This window comes from Orycteropus afer, unplaced genomic scaffold (assembly GCF_000298275.1).
Source record: "Orycteropus afer afer isolate SDZICR_OR568_19922 unplaced genomic scaffold, OryAfe1.0 scaffold00072, whole genome shotgun sequence".
Classification (NCBI taxonomy): domain Eukaryota; kingdom Metazoa; phylum Chordata; class Mammalia; order Tubulidentata; family Orycteropodidae; genus Orycteropus; species Orycteropus afer.
Window position 1 is genome coordinate 6,498,053 of NW_006921659.1, and position 27,311 is coordinate 6,525,363.

General features: G+C 38.2%; 1 protein-coding gene across 1 annotated transcript in view; it reads left to right on the plus strand.

Moving 5' to 3' along the window:
- Positions 1-27,311, plus strand: part of PDSS2 (decaprenyl diphosphate synthase subunit 2) — a 413,153-nt gene that overhangs the window by 251,563 nt on the left and 134,279 nt on the right. Inside the window, exon 3 of the mRNA XM_007940832.2 lies at positions 2,707-2,905. Coding sequence (XP_007939023.1) covers positions 2,707-2,905 — 199 coding nt within the window. The remainder of the gene's footprint in view (positions 1-2,706; positions 2,906-27,311) is intronic.

A 27,311-nucleotide genomic window follows, 5' to 3' on the forward strand; every position in this document is an offset into this window, starting at 1 on the left:
ATAACAACAACAACAACTGTAAATCTTCACCCAAATCCTAAAAAAAAAAAAAAAATACTTTTAGGATTGAAATAAAAGGACTTTAAATGAATGAATGCCTGCCATTTTAATACCTTTTAAAAAACCTGAATTTTGTACATTTTGTCTTTGGGATTGTTATTAGCTTTCTATTAATATGCAAAGAGCCTGGGCTTTAGAGCTAGAGGGCCCTGGGCTTCAGTCCAGCCCTGCAGTTTACTAGCTGTGTGAACCTGAGCAAGAAACGTAGCCTCTTTCAGCCTAGCTCCCTTCTGAACAGTGGTGATAATTATGCTTACCTCAGAGAGCTGTTGTGAATTTTAAATGATTTTGTTAATCTGTTAATTTAGCTATATATCCAAAAATATTTTACACACAATACATAAAGCATATAGTTCTTAGCTGCTCTAAGTAATTAGTTTAGCAAGTGGTATTTATAATCACTATTAGATATTTTTTCAGGTAGGATATTTGAAGCATTTACAGATGAAATTACACAACATCTGGCATTTACTTTCAAGTAATCTAGAAGGAGAGTGTAAGAGGTGGATGAAGCAAGGTGATTAGCTATGGGTTAACAATTGTGGAAGCTGGGTAATGGGTCCACAGGAGTTATTTATTTCTGTCTATTCCACTTTTAGGTATTTGAAATTTTCCAAAATAAAAATGTTTAAAAAAATGCATCTTTAAAAACTGTTAAAAATGAGAAAGTGTAAACATTTGTTACTTCTAAGTAGAAGATATGTTATTTGTTATATTAATCTCTGCCCCTTACTGTATTTTTTTTTTTTTTTTTAACTTCTCAAGGGAAAGAAGGAGAAAGAAAAGGAAAAAAATGAATGAGAAAGAAGGCTTCACTCTCTTTTGAATTTTGTCTCCTTCCCTGGTGTGATGAAAAATAATTGCCCTTCTACTATTTTAATACCAACTTTGATGTGAAACATTTTAAAAGGAGAGATTTCAGTTTAATACAAGGAACAAAAAACTTCTAATAATTAAAAATATTTATCAGCAGAGTTACCTCCTGAAGGGCCTAGTTGAAGGTTAACGGACTTCCAGGATCGCTTCCAACTCTGATTCTATAAGCCTGATTTTTTAGTTTATATGATTCCTTCCCTTTGAAACTAAAAATGATATAACCTTCCATAGTTTTTATAAAATTTGTTGCTAAATAAAGAATTGTTACAAGTATTTGTAGGCAGCCTAGGGAAACCAAAACCAAACCGAACCCACTGCCATTGAAGCAATTCCAACCTACAGTGACCCCTCATTGTTTCCAAGGCGCTAAATCTTTATGGAAGCAGACTGCCTCATCTTTCTTCCATGGAGCAGCTGGTAGATTGGAACCAGTAACCTTTTGGTTAGCAGCCAAATACCTTAACCACTACACCACCAGAGCTCTTTAGTCTAGGAAAAATAGGATATATAATTTACAGTGTAGTGAGGAAGGGAGTAGCAAGGAGGTAGATAGCTAAAGAAGAAACTGCACTACAGTATGAGAAATGACAGAGCCATGTTCAAATGCTTTAAAACACAGAAGAAAGAGTTAACTCTGGGGAAACAAAGGAAGACTTCACAGAAGAGGTGACACTTAGGCTAATTCTTCAAAATTCTTTAAAGAAAAATATATTGATCACTCAACTATAGCAGCAAATGTTGTATGGCACATCCCTACAACAGCCCTGTGTAGAGATGTTAAGTAGAATAAGGAGATTTTTTATTTGTAAAGAATGTGGAACTGCCCCCAAGAATTAATATTAGGTGAGAAAACCAGAGTACAGAAATATGAATATATAATGTCTTTAACCATTTTTGTGGCATGGTTCTTACTGATTGCACCTTTGGAAATTTATTTATTTTATTTCACATAGAAGGACTCTAACAAACTGGCTTAAAACAGTGTATGGTTTATTTATCTCAATAATAAGAAGTCTAGAAGTGAACACATCACAGCTGATACAACCCTTCAAAGAAGTCTTCAGAGGCCAGGCTTCTTTCTTTTTGCCCTACCATCCTTAGGTTGGGGCCTTCTTTATGGTCCGTAGGTATTTTCTGTGCCTTCCAGACAGGAGGAAGGGGTAAACCCAAAAGATTAAAGGTACATACCAACTGAGTCTGTCCTCTTATATCAGAAAGACAGTAGCTTTCTCAGAATGTTTACATTTCACTGGCAAGACTGTTCACATGATCCCCTGTAGCACCAGGGAACTCTGGGGAGGGGAATATTTTTAACTGAGTATATTGACACTCCAAATGTAATCAAAGGTATGTTATTGGTGAGAAGAAGGAAAGAATGAATAGGTAACTAGCAATGTCTATCATCCTGTTTTCTGAAGCTGAGGGTGCTAGAAAATTTGGAGGAATGTTAGAGGAAAATGGACAGCTCAAAGCAAAGTGTCTGAATGGAACTGTGGAGGGTGGCCCTCCACTGGCCAGCTTCTTTCTGAGCAATCCGGCTGGCTCATGTGGTAGAACGTGAGGGTATTATTTTAGAGAAGGGTAGACATCAAGATTTGCTTATAGATCCCAAACTACTCAGTGGAGAGGCCTCTATTAAAAAGGAATAATCTGAAAAAAAAGGAAAAATCTATGAAAATTTTATTGCTGAAAACCAGTCTGACATTACTGATAAAATGGTACACTCACTATCTGTTCTACACTAAGACATATCTTACTTTTATATTTTAGTCAAAGAAGTTTGGCGGAGATCACAGAACTTATCCATACTGCTCTCCTTGTCCATCGTGGAATAGTAAATTTAAATGAATTGCAGTCTTCTGATGGTCCGCTGAAAGACATGCAATTTGGAAATAAAATAGCTATCCTGAGTGGAGACTTTCTTCTAGCAAATGCCTGCCATGGACTAGCTCTACTACAGAACACCAAGGTAAAACCGGGCCTTCATGTGGTTCTTGGTCGGCTGCCAGAGCCACAAAGGCCTGGGCATCTTGCTGCCACCACTCCTCACATTTGTTGTTGTTGTTATGTGCCATCGAGTCAGACCCGACTCATAGCGACCCCCCTTGGGTTTCTGAGGCAGTATTGCTACAGAAGTAGATAGCCCCATCTTCCTTCCCAGGAGTGGCTGGTAGGTTTGAACTGCCAGACTTCTGGTTAGCAGTCAGATGCCTTAGGCACTATGCTACCAGAGCTCCTCACACTTAGATGTTCAGTATATCTGTGATGATGATGCCTGTAATGGCATATCAATACTAGGTGAAACTAGTAAAGGCTGAGACAGAATTTTGAAATGAATTTATATTTTTTTTTTCTGATTGTAAATGAAATTATGTATTGATTATAGAATGTTGTTTATGTTGTGTGCCATCGAATGAGACCTGACTCATAGCGACACCTCCTTGGGTTTCTGAGGCAGTATCACTACGTAAGTAGATTACCCAACCTTCCTTCCAGGGAGTGGCTGGTGGGTTTGAACCGCCAGCCTTCTGGTTAGCAGTCAAGTGCCTTAGGCACTATGCTACCAGAGCTCCTAATTATAGAATAGTTAAAATATTCAGACTAAAGAAGATATAAATAAATATCTGGTGGCATAGTGCCTAAAGCATTTGAGAGCTAACCAGAAGGCTGGAGGTTCAAACCCGCCAGCCACTCCTCGGAAGGAAGGTTGGGCAATCTACTTCTCTAGTGATACCGCCTCAGAAACCCAAGCAAGGGTCGCTATGAGTCGGATCCGACTCAACGGCAGTGAGTTTGGGTTGGTTTGGTGCATAGTATTCAGCGTAATACCGTTTATTAACACTTTCCTCACTTTTGAACATTTAGGTTGTTTCTAAATATTTATGATCATAAAACTCTGCACTAAGCATTTTTGCACATCATCTTTTCCTCATTCCAGATGACTTCCTTAAAATAAATACCTAGAAGGTGGTTCAAAGGGTTGAAAAATATTTAGTATTCTTGATAAACATTTGCAAGCTGCTTTCTACAGAGGTTGGCGAGGTATTCATTCCCCAAATATCAGTCAGGATTAGATTTGACTATAAGAAAACAGTGGCCTAAGAAAATTAGGAATCTTTTCTCTCACATAAAAAATTGTGGAAGTAGACCATCCAAGGTTGGTATGGTGATTCTGCTAAGGGAAGGACCAGGCTCCTATCTTACTGCTCTGCCACCATCCTTACCACCTCATAACCCAATATGGTGGCTTGACCTGCTATCATGTCCTCACCCTAATCAGTAGAAAGAGTTCATATTTTGGTTTGTTAGGAACAGACTTGATATAAGTCTGGTGTCCTGGAATCCCATCTGATTCAATATTTGTCCTGGATCTTTTAACTTTTTTAACAGAGAATTTTATAATTATTCTAGTTTTTTTTAGAATAAGCCAGAATGGGTTTGACACATCTCCTCTTGTACTTCTAGCCTCTGCCTTGTTTTTTGTCTAGTGTAGTCTAGTAGTCTATGAGACTCATGCACAGTGGAAAAGTTCTCATTGTAATGTGTTGTTAAATCTGGAAGACACCCACCAATAACGCATTTTGTTTCCCAAACCCTTTCCAGACAGTGTAACTAACACCATTCAATTAAGGACAGGATGGCGGATACTTACCGATATAACAAAGTACATTCAGACATAAACATCTAGTGACAACCAACTCTTCCCTCTTTTGGGTGGTAGTGGGAGGAGTAATTAATGCTGCTGACCAGCTGGCCTCTTGGTATATAACCCTGTTGTACCATGACCAATGCCATAGCCAATAAGATTCACAGAACTTCTAGGTTCCAGTTAATCAGCTCAGTGGGAAACACAGGAAATTGTAGTGTTGGTATCTGAGAAATATGTCTGGGAAATCAAATCTGATCAATTCTACTATAAAGTGAGTAGAGAGTAAACTGAACATGCTTGTATGGTGTCAATCTGTAACTATTTCATTATTTGGCAACCTTGTTTGTTTATGCAATAAACCTGTGGTGGTTAAGTATGTGGTCTGCTTCCCGTATAGAAGAAGAAGTTTTGGGAATGGTCTCTAGCTTGTGGCACACTTGAACCCTGTGTGTAGCTGTGTTGTTGTTCAGCAGTGTGCCATGCCCTGCCGACCTTGGGACTTCCAATGGATTTGAATGAATGGCTGGCCATGTGGTTTGGTAACATCAGGACTGTGCCTTTTTACTTATCAACCTTGGGCTTGTTAGCCTTAGCAGCCAGTAGCTGCCTAAGTAAAGAGATGCCTCTAGCTTCAGTGGGCCGGTAGCAGGAGGCAGAGCTGAAGCCCAAGCTTGAGGGGCTTTCACCCTGCCCCAAGAGTCTGACACTTTGACCTTGGACTTAAAACCTCTAAACTGTAAGAGAATAAACTCCTGTTTGTTCAAGCATCCCATTTGTGGTATATTCTTGTCAGAGCGGCACCAGGGAACCAGAACAAAGCCCTTTAGGTGACAGTAAGCTCAAAAAGTAAAAGTACATATTTCATATTTTTTAAAAGTACTTAAATATTTTTGTTTCTTTAGAAAGTTGATAATGACTGTGTAACTTACACAAAATATTTGTTGATATTTACTATCTACTGTCGAGTCCTAAAGGAGCCCTTGTGGCACAGTACAGCACTTGGCTGCTAACCAAAAGATCAGTGGTTCAAACCCACCAGCCACTCTACAGGAAAAAGATGTAGCTGTCTGCTTTGGTAAAGGTTTATATATCCTTGGAAACCCTATGGAAGCGGTTTTACACTCTGTCCTATAGAGTCACTGTGAGTTGAAATCAACATAAAGGTGTGGTGGGTTTGAAAGAGGCTTAGAGAAGCCCTGGTGGCACAGTGGTTAAGCATTCTGCTGTTAACTGAAAGACTGTAGTTCAAACTCACCAGCCACTCTGTGGGACAAAGATGTGGCAGTCTGCTTCTGTAAAAATTATAGCTTTAGAATCCTTACAGGGGCAGTTCTGCTCTGACCTATAGGGTTGCTTATGAGTCAAAATTGACTCAGTGGGAGTAGATTTGGATTTTTGGATAGAAGCCAAGTAGTATCATTGACCACATGAAAACAATAAAAGTTAAATCTGCTGAAAAATTGTCAGGATCTATTCCAAAATTTAGTAGTTATTATAAGGAGCTCTGGTGATATTGTAGTTAAAGCATTTGGCCACTAACCAAAAGGGCTGTGGTTTGAACCCACCACTGTTCAACGGAAGAAAGATTAAGGCAGTCTGCTTCTGTAAAGATTTACAGCCTTGGAAACCCTGTGGAGGTCAGTGAGTCAGAATCAACTTGATGACAGAGAGTTTGGGTTTTTTTAGTTTTATAAGGAGAATGTATCTGGAGATGATGACTTACACATGCAGCTGTGGAAGGTACACATATGTGCCACTTGGGAAGTATAATTTTTATTTAGATCAAATGACTTCTTCTAAACTAATTTCATTTGTTTTTCATTACAAGGTTTTATGAGTACATAGGAAAAGAAAGCAATATCTCTTAATACGATGACTCCATTGCCAGAAGAACTTTGCAAACAGTTAAATTATTCCAGTTTTAGTTTCATGTCACCAAATACTTCCAACAATTAAATAATTTTAATTAATTTTAAAAATGGTTTGATTTTTTTCCCCCATCCATTTATGGAATCAAGATAATACTAGATTAATTAAATTAAACACTGAGAGTTCAAATGCTATATGACATTAAAATTTGTGATTCAGTACATGTGATTTGGAATACCTCACCTTGTGAGAAGAATCTTTGGGCTTGCTCATATTTTGTATGAATTTTATATATTTGTATATGAATGTAATTAAATTGAGAAGGCCTAGATTTTGAAGTATCTGAATCTGGCAAAACATTCAAAAGAATCACAGAGATAACTTATTTCACAAGTTTACCTTTAAAAATATTATTTAAATAAATAATAAATAAAATACCATTTCCATGCATTCTATCAATTAGAGATAAATCTGAATAAACAACTTGTCTGAATGTTGTTGTTGTTGCTATATGCCGTTGAGTCAGACCCGACTCATACCCATCCCTCCTTGCGTTACCAAGGCAGTATCACTACAGAAATAGATTGTCCAACCTTCCTTCCAAGGGTGGCTAGTGAGTTTCAACCATCACCCTTCTGGTTAGCCGTCAAATGCCTTAGGCACTATGCTTCCATGTCTGAATAGCAACAAAAAATAAAATAAATATTATTAAAAAGATATACTCTGGTGGAAGCAAAAGTAATCAGGTTGAGATATTTATACTTTGAAATAGGAAAATAGAATTAACTATACCCTCTAATTAGCGGATTTTCTCTGCGCTTACCAAGTAACTCAACTGAAAATATTATAATCTACCAAGAAGAATCCATTGAAGGATATTCTCAACAACAACAAAATGAATTAACATTTTGAAAAAAGAATCCATTAATGATATCAATAATGTCAAATTAATTAACCATAAAATGTAATCATGAAGATTTTTTTTGGCAGTTTTATTTTAAAATACCATAGTTTCAAAAGCACGTTCTTCAGAAAAACGCCAGTGACACAATATTAGGGACTGATAGAGCTAAGAAATAGATTGTCGTTGTTAGGTGCCATTGAGTCGTCTCCAATTCCTAGTGGTTCTATGCACAGCAGAACAAAATACTGCTCAGTCCTGTGCCAGACTTACAATCTTTGCTGTACCTGAGCCCATTGTTGCAGCCACTGTGTCAATCCATCTCATTGAGGGCCTTTCCCTTCTTTGTTGATCCTCCACTTTCTTAAGCATGATATCCTTCTCCAGGGAATGGTTTCTTCTGACAACATGACCAAAGTAGGTGGGACGAAGTCTGGCCATTCTTGCTTCCAAGGAACATTCCAACCGCACTTCCTCCAAGACAGATTTGTTAGTCCTTTTAGCCGACCATAGTACTCTTAGCATTCTTCTCCAATGCCACAACTCAAAAGCATCAACTCTTCTTCAGTCTTCCTTATTCATTGTCCAACTCTCACATGCATAAGAGGTGGTTGCAAATACCATGGCTTGGGTTAGACACACCTTAGTCTTCAAGGAGACATCTTCGCTCTTCAGCTCTTGACAGAGGTCTTTTGCAGCAGATTTGCGCAATGTAATACGTTGTCTGATGTCTTGACTGCAGCTTCCACTGGTATTGATTATAGAACCAAGTCATATGAAATCCTTGACAACTTCAGTCTTTTCTTCCATCCACCGTGAAGCTGTTTATTGGACCAGTTGTAAGGATTTTTGTTTTCTTTATACTGAGGAGTAATCCACACTGCAGACTATAGTCTTTAATCTTCATCGGTAAGTCATTCAAGTCATCCTCACTTTCAGCAAGAGAAGTTGTGTCATCTGTGTACCACAGATTGTTAATGAGTCTTCTTCCAATCCTGTTGCCACGTTCTTCTTTATATAATCCAGCTTCTCGGGTTATTTACTCAGCATACAAATTAAATAACTATGGTGAAAGGATACAACCCTGATGCAGTCCCTTCTTGATTTTGAACCATGTAGTATCCCCTTGTTCTGTTCAAATGACAGCCTCCTGATCTATGTTCTGGAATCCTCATTCTTTTCAGTGTTATCCACAATCTGTCATGATCCACACAATCGAATACTTTTGCATAGTCAATAAAACATAAGTAAACTTCTTTCTGGTATTCTTTGCTTTCAGATAAGATCCATCTGACATCAGCAGTGATAGTCTTCATTCCACGTCCTCTTCTGAATCCAGCTTGCATTTCTTGAAGTTCTCTGTCAATATATTGCTGCAACCATTTTTGAATTATCTTCAGTAATATTTTATTTGTGATATTAATGATATTGTTCGATAATTTCCACATTCTGTGGAATCACCCTTCTTTGGAATGGGTACAGATATGGATGTCTTCCAGTCAGTTGTCCAGGTAGCTGTCTTCCAAATCTCTTGGCATAACTGAGTCAGTGCTTCCAGCGGGACATCCATTTGTTGAAACATCTCAGTGGGTATTCCATCGATTCCCGGAGCCTTGTTCTTTGCCAATTCCTTCAGTGCAGCTTTGACTTCTTCCTTCAATACCATTGGTTCTTGATCATATGCCACCTCCTGAAATGGGTGAAGATTGACCAATTCTTTTCGGTATAGTGACTCTGTGTATTCCTTCCATCTTCTTTTGATGTTTCCTGCATCATTCAGTATTTTGCCCATAGAATCTTTCAGTATTGCAACTTAAGGCTTAAATTTTTCCCTCAGTTCTTTCAGCTTGAGAAATGCCAAGAGTGTTCTTCCCTTTTGGTTTTCTAACTCCAGGTCTTTGGATGTTTCATTATAATAATTGACTTTGTCTGCTCGAGCTGCTCTTTGAAATCTTTGGTTCAGCTCTTTTATCTTGTCATTTCTTCGATTTGGTTTAGCTACTCTCCACTCAAGGGCAAGTTTCAAAATCTCTTCTGACATCCAATTTGGTCTTTTCTTTCTTTCTTCTCTTTTTAATGACTTCTTGATTTCTTCATGGATGATGTTCTTGATGTTATCCCATAATTCCTCTGGTTTTCAGTCACTGGTGTTCAGTGCATCAAATCTATTCTTTAAATGGTCTCTTACTTCAGGAGGGATATTATCAAGGTCACATTTTGGCTCTCTTGGACTTGTTTTAATTGTCTTCAACTTGAAAATGCATATGAGCAGTTAATAGTCCACTCCACAATCAGCTCCTAGCCTTGTTTTGGCCAAAGATACTGAAAACTTCTCCATTGCCTCTTGCCACAGATGTAGTCAATCTGATTCCTCTGTATTCCATCTGGCAAAGTCCATGTGTATAGGCACTGTTTGTGTTGTTGAAAAAAGGTATTTGCAATGAATAAGTTGTTGGTCTTGCAAAATTCTATCATGCGATCTCCAGCATTATTTCTCTCTCCAAGGCCATATTTTCCAAATAGCAGTAACTCTTCTTTGTCCAACTCTTGCATTCGAGTCACCAGTGATAATCAACACATCTTGATTGCATGTTCGATCAATTTCAGACTGCAGAAGTTGGTAGAAATCTTCAGTATCCTCATCTTTGGCCTTGGTAGTTGGTGCATAAATTTAGACAGTGGTAGTATTAACTGGTCTTCCTTGTACACATATGGATATTATCCTATCAGTGACAGTGTTGTACTTCAGGACAGATCTTGAAACACTCTTTGTGATGATGAATGCCACGCCATTCCACTTCAATTTGTCATTCCTGGCATAGTAGATTATATGGTTGTCGTTTCAAAATGGCCAAAACCAGTCCATTTCAGCTTACTAATGCCTAGGCTATTGATCTTTATGCATTCCATTTCATTTTTTACAACTTCCATTTTTCCTAGATTCATACTTAGTTCATTCCATGTTCCAGTTATTAATGGATGTTTGCATCTGTTTCTGCTCATTTTGAGTCATGTCATATCAGCCAATGGAGTTCCTAAAAGCTTTACTTTACCCATATTGTTAAGGTCATCTCTACTCTTTGGAGTCAGCTCCTCCCCAGTCAAATTTTGAGTGCCTTCTGACCTGATGGGCTCATCTTCCGGCACTATGTCTGACAGTGTTTCACAGCTGTTCATAAAGTTTTCCAATAATGTATCAGACAGTGTTTCACTGCTGTTCATAAAGTTTTCACTGGCCAATTCTTTGAGAATTAGGCCTCTTCCTTCTTCCGAGTCTGTCTAAGCCCAGAAACTCTGCTCCCATCTCTCCACCATGGATAACTCTGTTGGCATTTTGCAACACGGTCCCATAGCCTCCAGCCTCACAGCAACACGTAAGCCACCACAGGACGACAAACTGACAGACAAGTTCATCTTCCTTAATTGTTCCTAACCCCTCTGCCCCTGCCTACCTCAGGCTCCGGTCTTAACATAGAACCACGCCCAAGCAAAAAAGCAGCCTCCAAGCCCCAGGCTTGCCTTCCTCAGGCACTGGCCTTAATATAGATCCACACCCAAGTGAAAAGCAGCCTCCAAGCTACGAACCCACCTACCTCAGTCCCTGGCCTTAATATAAGAGCCACAACCAAGCAAAAAGAAGCCACCAAGCCCCCGGCCTGCCTACCTCAGGCCCCAGCCTTAATATAGAGCCACACCCAAGCAAAAAGCAGCCTCTAAGCCCTAGGCCTGCCGACATCAGGCCCCAGCCTTAATATAGAGCCACTACCAAGTGAAAAACAGACCCCAGCCCCAGGCCCGCCTACCTCTGGCCCCTGCCTTAATATAGAGCCACCCCCAAGTATAAAGCATCCTCCCAGCCTCCAATTTCCTCATCTTTGGCTTTGGTGGTTGGTGGATAAATTTGAATAGTAGTACTATTAACTGGTCTTCCTTGAAGGCATATGGATATTATCCAAGGAATGGATTAAGGTATGTGAATATGTACCAAAAATAATTTTTTTTTTGTTATTTTTTAATACTTAAATGACCAATATAAGTTCTTTATTCATTTTGTTTTAATGTATATGGATATATGTTATTTTCATTTCTTTTGAAATTTCATTTTTAAAATTAGATTTTTAATAAACCAAGCCAAAGTTGAGTCTGACTCACAGCAACCCTATAGGACAGAGTAGAACTGCCCCATAGAGTTTCCAAGGCTGTAAACCTTTGCAGAAGCAGACTGCCTCAAGTTTCTCCTGCAGAGCAGCTGATAGGTTTGAATCACTGACTTTTTCATTGGCAGCTGAGTACTTTAACCAAGATACCACCATGATGCCTCAGTTTTTTCATAGAACTAATTAATGAATCTATTCTTTAGATGGTCTCTACATTCAGGAGGGAAATAATCAAGGTCATATTTTGGCTCTTGTGGACTTCTTTTAACTGTCTTCAGCTTCAGCTTGAACTTGCATGTGAGCAGTTGATGGTCTATTCCACAGTCAGCTCCTGGCCTTGTTTTGGCTGAAGATCCTGAGTTTCTCCATTACCTCTTGCCACAGATGTAGTCAGTCTGATTCCTGTGTACTCCATCTGGTGGAGTTGTATTGTTGAAAAAAGATATTTTCAATGAATAAATCATTGGTCTTGCAAAATTCAATCATGTTATATCTGACATCATTTCTATCACCAAGGCCATGTTTTCCAACTACTGGTGATTCTTTGTCTTCGAATTTTGCATTCCAATCACCAGTGGTAATTAACACATCTCAGTTGCATGTTCCATCAATTTCAGACTGCAGAAGTTGGTAAAAACCTTCAGTTTCCTCATCTTTGGCTTTGGTGGTTGGTGCATTAATTTGAATAATAGTAGTATTAACTGGTCTTCCTCGTAAACTAAAACCAAACCTAGGCATATGGATTTTATCCTATCACTGACAGTATTGTACTTCAGGATAGATCTCAATACATTCTTTGTGACGATGAGTGTCAACGCCATTCTTCTTCAATTTGTCATTCCCAGCATAGAACATCATATGATTGTCTGATTCCAAATGGCCAAAACCAGTCCATTTCAGCTCACTAATGCCTAGGATATTGCTCTTTATGCATTTGATTTCAGTTTTGACAACTTCTAATTTTCCTAGACTCATAATTTGTACATTCCGTGTTCTGATTATTAATGGATATTTGCAGCTGTTTCTTCTCTTCTTGAGATGTGCCACATCAGAAAATAGAGGTCCTGAAAGGTTTACTCCATCCACATCATTAAGGTTGGCTCTACTCTGAGGAGGCAGTTCTTCTCTAGATGTATTTTGAGTACCTTCCTGAGGCACTCATCTTCTGGCACTATATTGCACAATGTTTAAGGGCTATTCATAAAGTTTTCCAGTAATGTATTAGACAGTGTTTCACTGCTACTCATAAGGTTTTCACTGGCCAATTCTTTGAGAAGTAGATGGCCTCTTCCTTCTTCTGAGTCTATCTTGGTCTGGAAGCTCTGCTGAAACCTGTCCACCATGGGTAACCCTGCTGGCATTTGAAACACCAGTGACATAGCCTCCAGCCTCACAGCAACACTCAAGCCACCATAATACGAAAAACTGAAAGACAAGTTTGTCTCCCTTAGCTGTTCCAAACTGCTCTGCTCATTTCCCAGTGCCCCCCTCCCTTCTTGCTTACCTGGCCTGCCCCCAGGGCACAAACACCCGCCTTCCACTGCTACTGGGCCAGCTTACTGCAACCTGCCCTGGAGCACTCCACACACACAGACTCCTGCATTCCACTGCTCCTGGGGCTGGCTCATTAGATCCTGCCCCTGGGGAGCTCTAAGCACTCAAACTCCCAAATACATTTGATGCATTGAACACCAGTGACTGAAAGCCAGAGGAATTGTGGGATGACATCAAGAACATCATCCATGAAGAAAGCAAAAGTTCATTAAAAAAGACAGGAAAGGAAGAAAGGACCAAAATGGATGTCAGAAGAGACTCTGAAATTTGCCATTGAATGGAGAGTAGCTAAAGGAAATGGAAGAATCAACAGGATAAAAGAGCTGAACAGAAGATTTCAAAGAGCAGCTTGAGAAGATAAAGCCAGTTATTACAATGAAATATGCAAAGACCTGGAATTGGAAAACCAAAAGAGAAGAACATGCTTGGCATTTCTCAAGCTGAAAGAAATGAGGAAAAGATTTAAGCATCGGATTAGAATATTGAAAGAATCCATGGGCAATATGTTGAATGATGCAGGAAACATCAAAAGAATTTGAATAGAATACACAGAGTCACTATACCAAAAAGAATTGGTAGATGATCATCCATTTCAGGAGGTGGCATATGATCAAGAACCAATGGTATTGAAGGAAGAAGTTAAAGCTGCTCTGAAGGAACTGGCAAAAAGCAAAACTCCGGGAATTGATGGAATATACATTGAGATGTTTCAACAAATGGATGCTGTGCTGGGGGTACTCACTCGACTGTGCCAAGAGATTTGGAAGACAGCTACCTGGCCAACTGACTGGAAGAGATCCATATTTGTACCATTCCAAAGAAAGGTGATCCCACAGAATGTGGAAATTATCAAACAGTATCATTAATGTCACATGCAAGTAAAATCTTAATGAAGATAGTTTGAAAATACTTGCAGCAGTATATAGACAGAGAACTTCCAGAAATCTAAGCTGGATTCAGAAGGGGACGTGGAGTGAGGGATATAATAGCTGATGTCAGATGGATCTTGGCTCAAAGCAAAGAATACCAGAAAGATGTGTTTTGTTGACTATGCAAAGGCATTCAATTGTGTGGATCATAACAAATTGTGGACAACATTGGAAAAAATGGGAATTTCAGAACACTTAATTGTACTCACGAGGACCCTGTACATAGACCAAGAGGCTGTTGTTCAAACAGAATGGGGGAATACTACATGGTTTAAAATCAGGAAGAGACTGTGTTAGGGTTGTATCCTTCCACCATACTTACTCAATGTGTATGCTGAGCAAATAATCTGAGAAGCTGGATTATATAAAGAAGAATGTAGCATCAGGATTGGAAGAAGATCCATTAACAACCTGTGATACACAGATGACACAACTTTGCTTGCTGAAAGTGAGGATGACTTAGAGCACTTACTGATAAAGACAACAGTCTGCACTATGGATTACACCTCAGTGTAAAGAAAACAAAATTCCTCACAACTGGACCAATAAGCAGCAACATGATAAATGGAGAAAAGATTGAAATTTTCAAAGACTTCGTATTACTTGGTTTTACAATCAGCACCAATGGAAGCAGCAGTGAGGACATCAAAAGACATATTGCATTGAGCAAATCTGTTGCAAAAGACCGCTTTCAAATGCTGAAGAGCAAAGATATCTCCTTGAAGACTAAGATGCGCCTAACCCAAGCCATAATATTTTCAGTTGCCTCATATACATGTAAGAGCTGGACAATAAATAAGGAAGACCGAAGAAGAGTTGATGATTTTGAGTTGTGGTGTTGGCAAAGAATGCTGAAAGTACTGTGGACTGCTAAAAGAACTAACAAATCTGTCCTGGAGGAAGTGCAGCAGGAATGCTCCGCGGAAGCGAGAATGGCCAGACTTTGTCTTACCTACTTTGGTCATTGTGGTAGTTAAGTTTGTGTGTCAGTTTGGCTGAGCCTGCTTAAGTACCTGGGCAGCTGGATATAGTATTCCCCATGATGAGACTGGTAATCACCTCCATGGTGGAATCTACTGTGAGCAGCTGAGTAGCTGCCTTAGAGATGTGGTCTGCTTCCTGTATATAAGGAGATGCCTTGGGGAATGGTCTCTAGCTTATGGCACGCTTGAACCCTGCCATGTAGCCGTGTCATTGTTCAGCAGCCTGCCATGCTCTGCCGACCTTGAGACTTTCGATGGACTTGAATTCATGGCCTGCCATGTGGTTTGGTAACATTGGGACTGTGCCTTTTACTTGTCATCCTTGGGCCTGTTAGTCTCAGCAGCCAGCAGCTGTCTGAGTGAAGAAAAGCCTCCAGCTCCAGTGGGCCAGGAGCTGGAGGCAGAGCTGAAGCCCAAGGTTGAGGGGCTTTCACCCACCCCTTACAGCCTGGCACTTTGAACTCGGACTTAAAGCCTCCAAACTGTTAGAGAATAAACTCCTGTTTGTTCAAGCCATCCCATTTTTGGTACATTCTTGTCAGAGCAGTGCTAAGTAACCAGAACAGTCATGTTGTCAGAAGGGACCATTCTCTGGAGAAGTATGTCATGCTTGGTAAATTGGAGGGTCCATGAAAGAGGGGAAAGCCCTCATCAAGGTGGATTGACACAGTGGCTGCAGCAGTGGGCTCAGGTATAGCAAATATCGTGAGGCTGGCACAGGACAGGGCAGTGTTTCATTCTGTTGTACATAAGGTTGCTATGAGTCAGAGACAACTCGATGGCACATAACAACCGTAACAAGAAGAACAACAAGTTAATGAATCCACCAATATAATAAAACCAATTGTTAATAAATAAATGTTTCAAAAAATATAAAATTTTGATTATTTTAGTACTCCCTTTTACTCTCAAGTGCCCCAGTTTGGATGATAAAGTATATAGGCTCTCTACTTTAAGAACATTTTCCAGAAGTTATACTAGATCCCTCTGCTTAAATCCCATTGGCCAGAATTTAATACTATGACCATCTCTACCTGTAAGGAAGGCTAGGAAATGTAATCTTTATTGTAAGAAACCATGTGCCCACCCAGAAATCTGGAAGATAGGGCGAACAGATACTAGGAGACAAGGAGCATTCTGCCCTACCCTCCCACCACATTTTTGGCTAGCACATATTTTCCTGAGATAGATCCACTGATTTTAAGGACAAAACTCAGTCTGTCCCTTTTAGTATCTAGTTTATATCCCTATGAAAAGGAAGCTAAAGTAAGAGATGACTTGACCATATGAAGTGGAATAATAGAGATTCTCAAGTCTTCCTCCAGGGCCTTAGCACCATTTGTGCATCCTTTCTGTTTTGATTCCCCCTAAAATTACTTTCTGTGTACAGTCTACTTTGATGGGTCCTACTGAATTCTCCCCACTGGCACTCACATGCTAGCAGAAGGGTGAGTGATTCACTGTCCCTAGGGACCACTCTGACTATATGGCCCATCTTTCTTCTCCACAATATCTGCTGTGGTCTGTGATGAAGTCTGGACCTTGCTTGGAGAAGGAGGAGGCCTGGAAGTACAGGCTTGGCATAGTCTCTAGGTGCCTTTAAGATACACATGACCAGCTCTAGCTATACACAGTGGCCATTTATGGGTTAAGCCCACATACCTGACAGGAGATGTTCTGGACCTACTGCTTCATAATAACTAGGCCATACACATTTCAGTGATGAGCCCTCTGCTTAGCTCCCACCTTAGAAAATCAATGTGCCTTTAGACAGTTTTCTATTTGTTTTCTCTAATCGTCAATTTCAAGGAGCTCTGGTGGCACTATGGTTAAGGCATTGGGCTGCTAACCAAAAGGTCAGTAGTTTGAACTCTGGTTGCTCCACAGGAGAAAGACGAAGCAATCTGCTGCCATAAAGATGTACAGTCTTGGAAACTATGAGTCAGAATTGCCTCAATGGCAGTGACGTCTTTTTTTGTTTGTTTTAATCATCAATTTTAGCTTACTTTGAGCTATTCTGATGAATTCTTACATAAGGTTAAGATGGTGAAATTATGTACAGTTATATTACATGCTATAATGACACAAACAAGTAATCCTTCGTTTTAACCACTTTGCAGGAATAATATTTAGTATGTTCCTTTTTCTTAGCTTGTGTCATTCACACATTCCTTCCTTAAGTGTAGTTTGAGTTCAGCAAAAATGAAGGCTTTGTTCCCTTCAAAGTCAAATCACATTCACAGCCTGTGAAATCCACTTTTGGTGTTTTGCATTCAGAAGTGTCATTATAATTGTTCCAGAGTCTAAGACCTCCACCATCTGCTCCATTAGGCACTGGATTTCAGTAGCACTACTTGATTTGCTAAATAAATAAATGAGAGAAAGAAAAAAGGAAGAGGAAAAAACTTCAGCATATCCAAGTAACAGTTCAGCCTGAAGCTTCTCCTCGAAATAAGAATGATCAGGCGTTTTCTTCCCCTTAAATGTACTTCATATTTTCATGGTCCCTGCACAGGCTTGTACCCTTAGATTCACATTTTTTCAACCTTTCTCTGGTGAGGAGGATGTTTTCCTTTTTAGGCTATGGTATGTTTTTTTCTGAATTTGATAGTTGTAGGTTGAATTGAAGCCTATTCTATGCAACCTCCTGTTCAGAACACAGATCTTTTGCACATTGTTCTTCAAAGGGTCATTGAAGGCTCTACAAGGTCGATGTCCAAAGATGCTTTAGTTACTCACTTTTATGAAGGACCTTGAGTACCATGTCCAGAGGTCTGTGATTGATCTACAAACCTAGGTTTTTAATAGCCTTCTTTTAATTGTAATAGATAATTTTCAAAACATGTGTTTTAAACTGAGGTGATTGTAAAGGGTAACTGAGGTGCTTGAAAATCAAGAATTCTCTTAAAAACAAATCTCCCATATTTAGAGCCAGTTCCTTTTGTTTAAATATTTGGTAGTATTCCTTTCAGAACAGTTGAAGGAAATGAAGTCTGTACACACTTTTACTGTAGTCGTGAAAACCTACACTTCAGTGTAGTCTTCCGAAGAGGACTAACTTTATTAAACGAGTTTCTTAGAAGTTTAAATTACAGAATATAATATTAACCATTAATAGGGTTTTGTTTTGGGGAAAGGGTAGTAATAAATATTTGGGACAGTATTAACTTTTCTTATCTCTCCATATAGTTAATGCATTTGTAAAGTTAGTTTCTGTTTAATTATGTTTTAGTTTCAGTGAATTTTCTTTAATGAGAAACAATCTTTGCCAGCAATAGCAATATAAATAGAGAGCACAGCATTGAGGGAGCAGGCAGAACGTAATACAGGATTCCTGCTTATAAGATGTCACTGTTACTTTGCAGTGACAGCCTGCTTTTTCTTTGAGGGAGTGTATTTAACTTGGTAATTAAAGTTGGCATCTTTGTAGCAACTTAATTTTTTATGACTTAACTCATCCTACCAATTTCCCGTTTTCTTGTGCTATTGGATTCTTGTCTGAATTTCTATATGATGTGTTTATCTCTGTCCTTCTCCTGGGGCAGACCATTAGATGAAGGGTTCTACAGTCATACGAAACTTCAGAGCTGTCTTATAATTGCCCAGGGTGAAATTAGCAAAGTCAATTATTCTCCCTTTGGCTTTTCCCTGAAGTTATTAGAGGTCCTCAAGGTAATTGCCTTTAGGTAACACTTAGGTTTTTAAATATCTCTCAATGTAGAAATTGGTGCATTAATCCTCTGGTAATTGTCTTCTTACTATTATAGCTGTAGCCACATAAGTGCAAATTAACTGAGATTTTGAATTCAAGGATGAGTTGAAAAATTAATGCCTGGGTTTTCATTCATTTTCAATTATGGAACATAAGGGTAACTTTTTATTTTAGTACTTCACTTATAAAAACCCTGGACTAAGAGACCTTAAAATGCCTCTTTTGAAGCCATAAATTCTCTGACTTCATTGAAATAAGTTGCTCTCCATTGTAGTCATGTGGAACATCACTGAATTCTGTAATGATGGGATCATGTCAGAGTCTAAAATTTTAGTGTTTGAGCATCAGGCTATCAGTGAGACAAGCTGAATAATTGGAATTCATGAAATGGAAAGGACTGTAATTTAGAAATCTGGCTGGCTATTACAGGTTTTCACTGGTCCCTGTATTTATTTGCAGACTGGATTTGTACTTTAGGTAAAACCACAGTGCACATAAGGCTGTGTGGATTACTACTTTTCCTTTTTTTTTTTTTAAAGAAAAAGTCTTTTATTTTACATTTATAGTGATAACCTGGTATTTAAAGACTTTACCATGTTATTTTTTTAATAGTCATTTTCATGTAATGGTCTTATTGCTGTATATCAGATGGGAGAGTGTGATTTAGCCTCAGACCTATCTAAGTGCCTCAGAACATTGTCATGATGTCACTCCTGGGGGCTATGCTATTAAGCATTAGTGATTTATAATTCTAAATAACCAGTGGCACAGATGTACTCCTTACATAGCTGATGTATTTCCTTATGTTAACTTTGTTTTCCTAAAGACATAAATATGTTGTTTACAAGAAAGAATTTTGTTTGTATAAATATGCTTAATTTATGCATATAAATCACTTCCTTTCACATTATCTATATATTTTAATAAGAGGCTGCTCTTGGTTATTTCACATTTGTCTTATCTGTTATATTAGTTTTGCTTTCAAGGTCTTGTTAAAAATGAAACCTAAAATCATGGTTGTTGTTGTTGTTATTATGTGTCGTCGAGTCGGACCCGACTCATAGCAACCCCTCCTTGGGTTGCCAAGGCAGTATCACTACGGAAGTAGATTGCCCCATCTTCCTTCTGAGGAGTTGCTGGTGGGTTTGAACCACCAGCCCTCTGGTACATCACATAATATTTAAATTTTTCTTTATCATATTCCTTTGAAGTAGACATTATTGTGCCACTGTGTGTTTATAGTCTTCTCAACATTGTCTTACTTGTGGAAATTATTGAATTGATATATTTTACCCTCTTTACTTTGACCCCAAGATTAATGTTCTTTTCTACATATAACTCACTCAAGTGTAGGTTTTCATGACTAGAGTAAAAGTGTGTGCAGAAGGTAAGTGGGATATTGTATCTTGTAACAATAAAAGAAACTATCTCCATATCAAATAAATAGACACTCAAATGCCATCATAAAATTACCATTTCAGAAACCCAAAACCAACTGATTTCTCCAGTTTTCTTCATTTACTAAAAACAGCCACATATTAACTAGAGATTATGAGCATTTTCTGAGCCAGCTTCCTTGATCTTTAAAGTAAAAGTTATGAATGTGTATGAATTGTACTAGAAATACAACAAAATATTAAATCCTTTAAAATATATTCCTTCATTAAAACCTTGAATTTTGCCCTATTTGATGATATAAAGCAGTGGAATGAAGTAGCTCTTTGGCATAAAAAAGTCAAATGCAATCACCTAGAATGGAGACTTCTCTGAGTGTCTATGTCAAATCAAGAACCTGACGAGGCAGAAGAGCAAGAGAAGCAAGAATACTTGACATTCAAAGAACCTCATTTAAAAAAAAAAAAAAAAACTGGGTTTATAAAAATAGATCTCTGAAATGGGTAAAATGGAACCCCATACTGTGGTTGGCTATGAGAAGTAGATATATATTGATTATGGCAGTCTTATAATACATTTTATTATTTGTAAGCAGCTCTGGTGGTGCAGTGGTTAAGGCATTTGGCTGCTATCCAAAGGTCAGTGGTTCCAACCCACCAGCTGCTCCGCAGGAGAAAGATGAGGCAGTCTCCTTCCGTAAAAATTTACAGCCTTGGAAGCTCAATGAGGGTAGCTATGAGTCGGAATTGACTCTTTGACTCAATGGGTTTTTGGTTTGGTTATAATACATTTAGCAACCTCAGTTTTTTAAAATGCCTTTTGCTACTTTCCAGGAGTAAAATGAATGAAATCAACTTTTTACTGCATTCTCACTGAGATTAATTGCTATTTCTCAAACACTTAGGGAGGTGGGAAAAATCTATTTTCAAGGTTGAGTTATTCAGTACTTCTCTAATGATCTTCCCGAAGAACTTCCCTAAGTTTGAGAGTTTACAGAAGTAGTTTACAGAAGTACTGGGCTGATGAACAGCTGCTTTCTTCCCCTGCATCCTCAACTGCTAGATGTGATGAGTCTTCTCCACCTTTCCTTTTTCTTCATCCCAGCACAGTTGTACACAGGGCCCATTTCTTTGACTCTTACTGTTCGCAGCTTGGTTAATTTCACTTTCAGCAGTCTCTAAAATGTATACACATCTTTAACCCTTCATTTAAAAAAAAATTGCCACCCACCTTTTTTGCTTTTTCCTTGCTCTTTTCAAGAGGAAAATAAACCAAGAAACTTTACTTGGAGTTGAAAAACATGAGCATAGAGCTTCACATACTATTGTGCTAAGAAAAAGGAAAATGAAGAATTAGAAATGATGTTGGGATAAGTAAGAACTAGTGTCTCCACGCCCTGGAGAGAACAATCATGAGAGAAGGAAGGGCTGCTTATGCACAGGGAGACAGCTCAGGGCGCAGAAGAGTATGGAGGGATGGACACTGGGAGGAGGTAACTATGGGGAGGAAGTGGGAGGGGAGCTGTTGCATTGTAAATTTTGGTCAATGACATGAGACAAAGTATATTATGTGAACTGCTGTATGAAAAGTGAATTTACTCTGTAAATCTTCACCCAAATCAAAATAAAATTAAAAAAAAAAAAAAAAGAGTTGAAAAGTCAAATAGATGACTCCACAGTCATAGAAAAAAAAAAAGAACTAGTCTCTCTACCCTCATCCTCTTGGTAAACCGAATTTCCCTTTAACTGCCAAGATTTAAAAATCATTTTTAAAACATTTCCTGTTTAATTTTGTCTTCTCATTTTGTTTAATTGAGGGTATTGTAAGAATGCAACTTTCTACTGTTCTTTTTCAAATTGTAAGTATATAGTATTTTGTAATGCTTTTATTGGCCACCATTTATGGCTAGCCACCATTTGTGGCTAGAAATGTGTTGGGAAAATGTGTCATGTTCTCCTAATAACTGACTTAGAGGTGAAATTCCAAAATGCAGCACATTTGTAATCTGGCCCTGCTGTATTAAACTAATACTGAATTTGAACACCATAAGCAAAAGAAATTTTAAGATCATCCAAAAGGATCCATCTGACTACTTTTCATTAATAGCCACACATAGCCCAGTTGTGTTGATATAATTTTGGTTTTAGCACTTCCATCATTTTCTTAAATTCTCAGAGTTGTAAAAACTCAACAAAGAATTCACTCTGAGCCAAAATTGTCTTATAGGCCTTAGCCCAGCAGCAAATTTTATTTATTTAGAATAGTGATTGAGGAGTGCCCTTTTCTGACAGTTAATGACCTACTGGAGGACTTGTGTGCCCAAGGCAAAGCTGAAGGCCATTAGCCCAATAGGTCATTAACTGACAAATGCCTGACCCTGAGGTCATTTCTGATACTGTACACTGTAATAGCATTAAAGTGGGTTTGTTGGAAAGTATGGCTGTGCCAGGGAAGTTTCTTTTTAAATATTTTAGACATTGAATTCAATTGTTTGTTGCAATTCATATGGCTGAATTGCCTTTGTTCTGAGGCCATTTTTGTTGTGCATAAACATGTCAGCCAGAAGTCAGGTAACACCAAAACGACAGTGTATGTTGTCTTTGGGCTTTTAAGGACAGTTTCCCTGTTTAGAATATCTGATTAACTATTTCATTACTAAGCAGTTTTAACTGCACTGAATAGATTTTTCTTTTGTGAATCACTTTACATTTTCATAATTTGTTCCTGAGCTATAAAACACTTCATCTATTTTATACTCTTCAGAGATAACATATAACAAATGCTACAACAAAAGAAGTATAAATTCCTTAAGTAGACGTCTACAGACCTAGATCATAGCCCTGGCTTTTTCTTTCTTTTCTTTTTATTACCCATTTAACAATGAACAACTGATTTTACTGCTCAGAATTCCAGGTTCTTATCATTCATATTTTTCTCCAGACTTGTTTATCTAATGTCTTAATATGACATTTTATAATTTAAATTAGAAAAGTCATAGTACAGAAAATTTAATCTTTATTAAAATTACTTACAATTTTTAAAAATGTAGTGCTAACATAATTTTTGAGTGCTTACTGGGTAGGCACTGTTTTAAGTGCTTTATGTGTATTAACCCAGTTAGTCCCTCTCCCAAGGCACAAGGACAGGTTAAATGACTTCCCTGCAGTAACACAGTTAATAAGTGGTAGAGCTACAGTCTAAATCCAAGCAGTCTGGCCCCAAAATACATACTTTTAACTAAAGTAGCAAACTGACCGACCAACAAAGAGCTATAATACACTTTTTTTTTTTTTTTTTTTTTTAGGATTTGGGTGAAGATTTACAGAGTAAATTCACTTTTCATACAGCAGTTCACACATACTTTGTCCCATGTCATTGACCAAAATTTACAATGCAGCAGATCCCCTCCCACTTCCTCCCCATAGTTACCTCCTCCCAGTGTCCATCCCTTCATACTCTTCGAGAGGCCCATTGTCTGCCAACCCTGTATATGATCTTGGATACACTCTCCATTTAGACATTCATAATTGTTTAGCTTGTTCACCCATCTATCCGTCCCTATACCCATGTTTGCTTTCATTAACAACTCAGTTATAATACACTTTTTGACAGCAGTTTTGCAATTACTGATTCTAAAATTTATACTATGTTAAAAAAAAAACTCTTAGTTTTAAAATATTGAAATAAATATTTCAATGCAAACTTCAATAGTGGCTTCATGAAACATTTTAGAGAAATAACCTGTAAGCATATGTGACTTGTTTTCTTAGTTTCCTCATTGTAAAATAAAAGGCAGCAGCATCTCTATTTCTGAGATCTTTGTTCCTTCCAATATTCTGCAGTTCTCAGTGTTGTAGAAGAGAGTCTAAAGTGGCACTTTATAACCAGATCCTGGAAATGACATGAAATACAAAGAAAAACAAAAGAATCAAGAAAAGTTTGTTAATAAAATCAATGATGCAGTAGAGAATTCAAAATCTTTATTAATATCAGAGGCCTGGAGAGTTAACTAAGCTCATAGTTCATCAATCTAAAGTAATACCCCAAATTGTTGAACTCACCTTCAAGGCAGATTTGTGATGAGAAACCTATATGATTTCATTTGTTCAACTACTTTGAAAACAATAAGATGATATACAAATATAAATTTCTGAAAATAGTAATTGAACAAAATGATAACTGTTAAAATTTATTTTGAAATAGTTTTGATTTATGTAACTGTCATAGATTGAATTGTGTGTCCCCAAAATATGTGTGAACTTGGCTAGGCCATGATTCCCAGTGTTGTGTGGTTGTCCTCCATTTTGTGATCTGAAGGAATTATCCTCCATCTTGAGATGTGTTGTAAATCCTGACCTTTGTGTGTTAATGAGACAGGATCAGGCTATATTAATGAGGATTGGGTGATGTTTGGTATGTCAGTGAGGCAGGATTAGGGTGGGATACAACACCCTTACTCAGGTCACAGCCCTGATCCAATATAAGGGGAGTTGCCCTGGGATGTAATCTGCATCACCTTTACAAGAGATAAAAGGAGAGAGAAGAGAACAGAGAGAAAGGGGAGGATCCAGAAGCAGAGGAAATCCTTTGGACCCTGGGTCCCTGCATTGAGAACCTCCTATACCCCGGGAGAGATTGATGTCAAAATTCATGGAGATCTCCAAGGGACACTGGGACCGAAGATGTTGAAAGGAGACAAGGACCTTCCCCCAGAGCCCGATAGAGAGAAAAAGCCTTTTCCTGGAAGTGATGCTCTGAATTTGGACTCCTAGCCTCCTAAGCTGTGAGAAAATAAATTTCTGTTTGTTACAGCCATCTACTTATGGTGTTTCTGTTATACCTGCACTAGATAACTAAAACATCCAACTAAGTCACACAGTTGAACTGTATTGGTAATTCAACAAAATTTTTGGTGTTCTTTGTGCTAGTATCGGAGATATCAGTTTAAAAGCCAACTGCACGACCTTATAGATTAGAGAATTTCTAACCCGGGGTAGCCATTATTGATCCAAGGATACAATATAGCTAGCCCTAAGTTTCTACTACTTGATTCTTTAAAAAAAAAAAACAAACCTAATAATCTAGAATATAGTACCAGTAGGACCAGTTATTTTTAGAATTTCATTGAATCATAGATTTTGAAGAGCTGCAAAGGTATTTGGCAGATATAAAATTGCAGTTTCAGACAAGATATGTGGATTTTAATGCATATGAGTCATGCTTTTATTTCTGTGACTGCCTTTGGAGTGCAAACCTTCTGATGTCTCTAAATTACAAACATCTGCCCTTTAGTGTGATCCAATTTGAAGAGGAACTGATTGAGCTAAAAAGTGAACTATGCTACCCAAAAGACGTGGTGTTCTGGAATTTGCAAGATGTACTTGTGAATCTCATACTGATCCTGAAATGTTTATCGCTCTCTGGGCTAATGTCGTCTAAGCCAATTTGTTTTCATGGCTCTACTAGGATCAAAACTAATAGTCACCATCAGTGATATAAATGTATAAGATTGAAACATGCCCTAACAAAATATACCCCTAGTATCCAAGAATGATTTCCCTTTTTTTTCCTGCCTTCTGCATCGATTTAAATTCAATTAATTTACATTTTTTTGGTATAGAGTTAGAGAAATTAACACCTTTAAACTGCTCATCAAAAATGTGGAGGACCTTATATATAATTAAAGGAGCTCTGGGGACATAGTGGTTAAAGCATTCAGCTAATAAACAAGAGGTTGGCAGTTGGAACCCACTAGCTGCTCTGTGGGAGAAAGATGAGGCAGTCTGCTTCTGTAAAGAATCACAGCCTTGGAAACTCTATGGAGCAGTTCTCCTCTGTCCTATAGGGTCTCAGTGAGCCATGATCGACTCAGTAGCAGTGGGTTTGGTTTTTTGGTTTTTGTGTGTAATTAACATAGCTAACCAAGGTATTGTTAGGGTTGTATCCTTTTACCACACTTATTTAATCTGTATGCTGAACATATAATCTGAGAAGCTGGACTATATGATGAAGAGTACAGCATCATGTTTGGAGGAAGACTCATTAACAACCTGTGATATGCAGATGACACAACTTTGCTTGCTGAAAGTGAAGAAGACTTGAAGTACTTACTGGTGAAGATCAGAGACCACAGCTTTCAGTATGGATTACACCTCAGCATAAAGAAAAGTAAAATCCTCACAATTGGACCAATAAGCACCATCATGATAAATGGAGAAAAGATTGAAGTGGTCAGGCACGTCATTTTACTTGGATCTACAATCAACATCCATGAAAGTAGCACTCTAGAAATCAGACACCATATTGCATTGGGCAAATCTGCTGCATAAGACCTCTTTGAAGTGTTAAAGAACAAAGATGTCACTTTGAAGACTAAAGTGCACTTGACCCAAGACATGATATTTTCAGTAGCTTCATATACATGTGGAACCTGGATAGGGAATAAGGAAGATGGAAGAAGAATCAGTGCATTTGAATTGTGGTGTCGGCAAAGAATACTGAAAATTCTGTGGACTGCCAGAAGAATGAACAAATCTGTCTTGGAAGAACTACAGCCAGAATACTCCTGATAACCAAAAATGGCCAGATCTCTCATACTTTGGTCATGTTGTCAGAAGGGACTGGTCCCTGGAGAAGGATCTTATGCTGGGTAAAGAAGAGAATCAGCAGAAAAAGGGCAAGTCCCTTAACGAGCTGGATTGAGGCAGTGGCTACAAGGTTGGGCTCAAGCATAGCAAAGATTGTGAGGGTGGTGCAGAACCAGGCAGTGTTTTGTTCTGTTGTTGATGGGGTCACTAAGAGCTGGAGCCGGCTCAACACCACCTCACGACAACAACAACCAAAGCATGACTACATATGTTAGCATGATGCAGATAATGTTTCAAAACACAAATAACGTCTTATTTATTGGTAGGTAGTAAAATCAACGTAGCAGGTCACTATCAACACTTTTTTAAATGAGAAATAACTGAAAATAAAGGCATAATGAAACTTTTGTTTCATGACACTTTTAATTCAATTACATACCACATATATATGCATGTACATGCATGAATGTGTGTACATACTGTGTCATTATGTAAAATATAGTACTTATTATGAGTTGCAACTTTAAAAGTTTGAAAACCACTGATACAAGATAGTATTCTAGGTAGCAGCACCCCTTCAGTTGAATGGAACGCAGTATAATAGTTTTGGTGTTCTGAAGTTTCATGTTGTGAACTTGT